This window comes from Mesitornis unicolor, unplaced genomic scaffold (assembly GCF_000695765.1).
Source record: "Mesitornis unicolor isolate BGI_N332 unplaced genomic scaffold, ASM69576v1 scaffold52824, whole genome shotgun sequence".
NCBI classification, from domain to species: domain Eukaryota; kingdom Metazoa; phylum Chordata; class Aves; order Mesitornithiformes; family Mesitornithidae; genus Mesitornis; species Mesitornis unicolor.
The window spans coordinates 1-7,091 of record NW_010183152.1 but is presented as its reverse complement, the minus strand read 5'-3'; the positions used below and the strand labels follow the sequence as shown (position 1 = coordinate 7,091).

Here is a 7,091-nt window from a genome sequence, read left to right as displayed (position 1 = left end):
CAGCAGCACTGTAAACCCCTGATCTAGTTCAGAACCTCCTTCAGCAAGGTCGAGTGAATTCACAAGAAGGGCAAGGAAGCAAAGCAACAATGTGAGAATTATGCAGAGTAAAATATCACAGCAGGATGTCAGCTTGCAAGTCTCTTGCAGCTACTCAAGGATTTGCTGTAGAAGGCACCACGGAAGGGCATCACCTTGTGCAGTACCATCAACATCCTGGTGGAAATGCATTCATCTTGAGAACCCTGCCCTACTTGCCATAAGGTTATCACTTCAGGAGCTTTGAAGAAACACCGTGAGGCTGCTTCTTGGGATATAAGTAATACCTAAATACTGCGGGTAAGAGCCTGCAGCTCCAGTGGCACCATAGCCTCCTGTTTCACCCATTCCCAGGAGCATTTGCACTCCACTATGTGTAATAGAAACTGAAATATGAGATACAAGGGCTGTCAAGGACTAGAAAGATTCTTGAGGTGCACAGCAGACTTAAAATGTAGGCTTCCGCTCACATGCTATTAATGCATCTCATTTTGCTTTTGGACAGGCTGGAGCGATGGATTTCCACGTTCATTCACCCAAAAGCAGGATGGACACCCTGCATCCTTTTTATTTGTTGTTGATACTTTCCTCTTAAAGCCTTGGACAGCAAGTCTACGGCCATTTAGCTTAGATTAATCCAAGGCCTGATTTGCAAATAGGAGAAGTGGTTTTCCAAACAACCCCCACCACAAAGCATGAGTGAAACGTCAAAGGCAGAGCCCATCCCCGTTCTCAGACACATCCCTGATGCTCAGAGGAAGGCAGCTTGGTCAGGCCTGCACCATTCACCCCTCCGGAGCCCAGAAAGGTTATACTCCAGAGCTGGTTTACTTGGCTGGCTCCTGGCTCTTCCTCAGCATGGGAACCCACAGCTCCAGTTCATGTATTTAGCTTTAAGAACACTTTTCTTGCCCAAGCGTAATTTGGGTTACTGCTGTCATTTTCTTCAGCCTACTGATGTTTCACTGAAATACGTGGTTATTTTTAACAGCTGCAAGCACTTCATTGGCCTTTGAAACCAGTTTTGATGGCCTACCAAGAAAGGCGTTCAAAAATACCATGAAGGCAGGAGAGACAGGGAGTTTCACAGCCTAGCTGTGCAGTGTCTGCTCCTCCATCTACCTGGGCAAGAACAGGCAGAGGCTCTAAAATGCCACAGCAGGGCTGGAAAAGATTTTCACACTTACACGTAGCCACCTTAGCATAAGCACCTGAGATTTTCTCTCTCAACATCCCTGTTAAATCATCAGACAGTGTCCCATTTGCCAGTAACAGACAGAACTACCCCTTCCCAAGAGCAGAGAAAGACTTGATTGCTTACAAACACCAAGGAATGATCCCATTCCAACCTGGCTGCTGTTCACAGAACATCGTTTTTAAAGTGACTAAGCAAGAGATCCAGTATTACTTCAAGGCAAGCTATGCAAAACATGATTTTTAGCACTGCTGTAATAGATACAAACAACAAAGCAAGTCTCAGCATGATTAAATTGTAGTATTACAGTTGATCATTTGAACAAAACCACCAGGTAAAGCACCCCCACAATCAATTCAACTACTACTACCAAGTGCTTACCTTGCTCCTCCTCTTCTAGGTCATTTGATATCACATTGTAGAGAGTGTCCAAGGCATAGCCAATTATTTCAGAATCTGAACTGCAAATGAAAGAACAACTTTTCTTTAATGACTTATTTCCTACTCCTCTTACAACACTGATGTTCTGCACAGGCAGTTCCCTTTCTGCAGCATTAGAGCAAGCGAGAAAGACTGATGTTGACAGATGTTGTATTATACCATGTAATCATGAGCTGTCTGGTCCCCAGATGGAGTCAGACTCCTTTTCCCAGCTCCATTTCCTCAGGCAGTCACATCCAGAAGCTCTGGTGACACAGGATGACCAGAGGAAGTTTCACTGTAAGCACAGGAGCAATCTGCAGGAGGGATTAGGTCCCCTTCCCAAAAAGCCACCCAAGACAGCTCAGACAAACACCAGCAGCATCACAGGAAAAACTCTCCCCACTACCCCATCAGTCAGAACCAGGGGCAAAAGCTTGTGCTGCTCTTGGCTGCTGTGACCACAGCCAGGGACTCTCCCAGGCAGACCAGGCTCTGTGTCACCAACCCAGACTACACCCGGTTATTAAGAGGTTGATAGCTCCATGCAGCCAGTCCAAGCCCAAAGCATTGGTTCACCTCCTTACACCAAGACTCTTCTCTTAATAAGCCCAGCCTTAAGAGACTTGTTTCTTCTGTATCGCAAAGGCCAAACAGTCACTAAATCCCACGCTACAACAACGACACAGCACAAGAGTTTCTGCTGCTCACTTGGTGGCTCATGAACCAGGGAACAAATACACAGCTGCTCAAAAAACAAAGGGAAAAACTTAACATCACACAGGCAGCCAACTCAGAATGCAGAGGGACAAACCTGGCAGCTATTTTCAAGTCCTGCCCAAGCATCTGAAGAGCTCGCTATCAACACAAGATCTTATTCAAACCTGGAAGTATTTGCCTTCTCTGATCTCTGAGGCACACAAAGTAAAGCCTCCACACCAAAGATAAATTCACATCTTAAGAAGCAGTTCAGAGCAGAGATCTAACAGCCAACCTGTCCAACCAGCCATCTGAAAAGCCCAGCCCTAATTGAGGGCAGCTCTCTGTCAGCCCACTAATTACAGGTGACAGACCTACAGCAGTTGTTGCAACCAAGAGAACTAGAGATGCCTGAAGGTGATCCACCAGCTTGGAAAATGGAGCAGTCCGTACCTATACATCTTGGATCACTGCAACAAGGGCTTTAGCAAGCTGTCTGACTGACACATCACCTCCCTTCCTGCCACTCTCACTCCAAATCAGAAGCTGGAAGTAATCAGGTGTCAGTGTAGCTTCCTCTTTGGTGTTGAATTTTGACTTAAGTCCTTGTCCTGCTGATGTCCTCCCAGGACATGTGTGTTTTTCCTCAGCGTGTGTCACTCACTTGATATCACCTGCTTTTAAACTGGCCTGGAATGGAAACAAACGGGAAAAATACCTCCTCCTCTGCCAGGCCTCTGTTAGTGAAAGCAAGTCGAGGAAGCTTTTAGTCCACGTAAATGCTCTTGTGCAGCCAGCATGCTCAGGTTCCCAGCCTGCTTATGCTGTTCCTTTCTAGTCATTTTAGTTCTTCATTGCAATACTACAAAGCCTGTGGTTTTCTTTTCATCTAACTGAAACAATTCCACATCTGAAAAGCACAGAAATTATTTCCTGGAGACTTAAATTAAAAAAAAACAAACCCAAGTCTCAGCCTTGCTTTTCCTTGCCCTCGTTAGGGAAATCAGAGCAGCTACAAAAGAATAAGCAAATGTGATGTAGATGTGGGAAAACCAGGCCTTGCTTCTCTCGTCCAGAGAGGCACACGCAGCACAAAACAGGGACAGCAGCATCGTCCCAGTCTTTGCTGCTCGCTGCCTCGCTACCATCAGCTGCTCACCGCTTACTACACTTCATTGATTATTCCATTCGGACTGAACCCGTGCAGCTTTTGCTCTGCAGTGAACATCAGTTGAGAAATGGACTTCCAGTCTCTCGTGCATCCATAAAAGATGCAGCCTTCATGCACAGCAAAGGCATCCTCCCTCTGCCAGCAGTGCTTTGCTGTGGCACTCAGAGCATCGGGGCAGCAACCCATGGGCTCACCAACAATAGCAGCCGAAAATCATCCGGCAGTGAAGCACCCACATACTGTCCTGCCCAGGTAGGATGCCTCAAAAACATTATTACCTATTTGTCTGCTTTACAGCATTTCACTGTCAGAACAGAGACAGGCATCGTCTCTGCTGTCACAAGAAGCATAGCATTCCTATCAGGTCATCAGTGACAGCAGGAGTGGAAAGAAGGGCATTTTATTACCCCTAAAAACTAGTAGCACATAAATAGTTGAAGTTTGAGCCTTGAGAAAAGAAAAGAGCAATTTCTTACACTCATATTAGGCTTTGAACTATTAGAAATAGCAAGGAGTTTCAGTGTGACATGTAAGTAGTACCAAAGGAGTTAAAGATGCAGTTAACTTCTCACTCTGGTGCCCTCTCCCACACCAGCAGAAGGGCTCCTGGCCTCTTCTGCAGTCTATGCCAGTTTGGTGTTATGTGGCAGCAGCCAGACAGCACGTCAGGAACAGGAAAGCTCTTCTAGTAGATCACAGTTCCTACTCTGTATCACAAAATAAACACATGGCATAAGAACACTGGTGTGTGTGAGAGGCTGGAACATTTAAAGGCTAACTCAGCAGGAGTGTTATCAGGCTCCAGGTTGGCTGACACACACAGCTGAAAAACCAGTCAAAGAAGTCAGTTTGCTGTAGAAGTTTTTAAATCCCACTGTCTCAGCCCGGGCAGGACACAGAGCTGCAAAGCAGGCCCTCTTCCTACTACAGTTAGGAGAGGAAGCTATAAATGCCTCTCACCTCACACTATCAGCTTCAGAATTAAGATACCAGCATGGCTCACAACACAGCTAAAGAAGAGTGTGATTCACTACATTGAAGGTAAATGATGAGCACAGAAACGAGCCTGCAAATGGAAGGAAGCAAAGAGCTGCTGCTGCAGAGCCAACGCCGTGCTTGTGCTGAGCACTTCACATTTCAAGGGCACAAACAACCCATTCACCAACATCAGGAGATGCACTGGGGATGAAGACAGCTACTTTTTGACTGAAGAACTACATGAATAAAAGTTAATAGAAATCACAGAAGAGATAAGAGCTGTGCTATCGTAGCTGCCCGAGAAGGTCTTAAAGGCAAATAGCTTTCTGGTTAGATACAGATTTCACAACGAGCTTATTTTATTTGCATTAGGAAATAATCATCTCTTACCAGCAGAGCTGCCTCAATTTTTCACATTGCTATTACACATTCCAGCAGGACAAATGCTGCTGAAGATCAAACAGTTGTGCATCTTGAACTGCTCCATTAATCCCTGGTAAATGCGTAACAGGACAGGGTGTTGCACTTGTCACTGCTCTCACGTTACAGCGCTCTGTACACCAGCACCAAGGCTCTGCAAATTCAGACCCGTGCCTGCTGCCGGCTCCTCCTTGCAATTCTTTCCACCCAAAAAAGGCAGGAGAGCAGATCAAGCCTTACCCCATACAGCCCAACCAAGTCCTGCCTCTGCTCACTGGGAACTGAGGTGAATCCCATGGATTCCGTTCACAATCTGATGCACAAAAATCACAGTAACGACAGGGTACACCCGAGAGCTCAGACAGTTGTGTGTAACATCTGCAGTCAGTCAGTTGATAACCACCAGCAGTGTCACAGCTAAAAAGCTGCGCCTCAGGAGCTCACTCACATGTTCAGGCCAAACTCATGTTCACTGAAAAAGGACAGTTCCCTGAGGCTGAACTAGAGGGGAAAACCAAAGTGAGGATTTTGACCAGCATGCTGTCTTCTTGGTCCTTTCCTGTTTCTAAACAAATCAGAGACCTTCTGTAACCTTAAACTTCACAGCAACACAGTCAGCGCACAGGACCAGCATGTGTGAGTCACTCACATAAACAGTGACATGTGAGAAGACAACTTGAGTCAAGCACCGACGTCTGTTTTCTTTGAAGCTTCATTGCTGCTGCTTAAAAATCATCTTAAGCAGCTCAAGTGGAAAAGAAAAGCTGAAGAACAGGAGGAAGAAATGAGCATATTCCACTCCCACAAGAAGCTTCAGGACACCTGAAGTGGACACTGGAAAGGTCCAAAGGACACCCCTATGGGCACACACTGATATGGCCATGATAGCACAACACACGCAACTTCTGAAGGGACAGGAGAGCCCAAAAGCACAGAAAAGTCCTTCAGTCCCTACCCTGAAGGGTTTGTGTTGGCACCTCAAAGGACAGGAGATCAGCAGAGCCCCGCCTCCCTCCTCAAAGTTCAGCCCTGGCCAAGAACAGATAAGTGGATGAAAGCAGGCTCCTTGACCTGATTTTCTGAGGGCTTCCCCTCCACGGCAGTGACGTTTACTCCCGTCACCTTCACTGTTCCCATCACAAGTCGCACGCAGCCCAAACATCCATTTTTATCAGAGCACTGCAAGCAGGTCCCAGGTTACACCACCCAAGTGCCATCCAGTACGGCACTGGGATCACTTGCAGAAAGAGACAGACAGCAAAGAAACCCTACAGCCCAGTCCACATGCAGTATTTACACTGGTGTCACCCAACAGCAGCCTTTCCTGCATGGAGTCCTGCTCTATGAACTTGAGCCCTCCCATACACGCTCCTGCACTATTCCCCATGACAGATTTCTTCTGCCAATTCATTTGATGACACATCTGAGAAAACAAACATGTGCTGACAGTTCATTTCCTCCCGATTCTGCCTAGCTCACCTTTTGTCCAACACCACACTAACTTGGGTTATTTCAAGTGCCTTATTTCATTAACATGGTGACTTGGGATTTACCACAGGAGTGAAAGCCAAGCACTGGAGGGTTTCCTGTCCTGTATCTACAGTGGTGGACGCTGACAGCGTGGGAGCATTAAGACACTTCGGTAAGACACTGAGACACATCTTAACTCTACATAGGTCTTTCTGTCCCTCCCATCCACATTTCTTTTCACCTCCAATCAAGTTTATCATCACCAAAAACCCCTGGGGCAGAAGAGCCATTAGAAATTCAGCTCCCTCCAGCTGTCAGCACACAGAACCACGTCTGTACTCGCCAGCTCCAGCCGGAGGTGGCCACCAGAAGTCAGCGGCACGCTTACCGGTCAGTCTGAAGGACGTGGATGAGATGCTCCATCGCCTGTATGCCCACCTCCAACCGGTACTTCTGTTCACAGAAAAACCCAATAGTTAATGCTCTACCGCAGACTCCAGAGCTTTTTAATGCAACACATCACAAAGCTACAGAAACCCATACGGCTCTCGGGGAAGTTGGGTACCCACCTTCGACAGGGATTTAAGCGCACGGACAGCATCCCGCCGGTCATCCAGCAAAGTAGAAGAAGCCACCCGGTCACACAGCTTCTGGATCTGGAAAAGCCAGGGGATAAAGGACACCGAGCCACGGCAGGGC

The 7,091-nt window shown here is 47.0% G+C and overlaps 1 protein-coding gene across 1 annotated transcript in view; it reads right to left on the bottom strand.

The window, feature by feature from the left end:
• The window catches only part of LOC104540249 (general vesicular transport factor p115-like), a gene marked incomplete at both ends in the record, with an annotated part of 11,465 nt that extends 4,417 nt beyond the window's left edge, over window positions 1-7,048 (bottom strand). The window contains 3 exons of the mRNA XM_010184006.1: window positions 1,605-1,695; window positions 6,781-6,845; window positions 6,962-7,048. Coding sequence (XP_010182308.1) covers window positions 1,605-1,695; window positions 6,781-6,845; window positions 6,962-7,048 — 243 coding nt within the window. The remainder of the gene's footprint in view (window positions 1-1,604; window positions 1,696-6,780; window positions 6,846-6,961) is intronic.
• Between the last annotated feature and the right edge of the window lie 43 nt (window positions 7,049-7,091).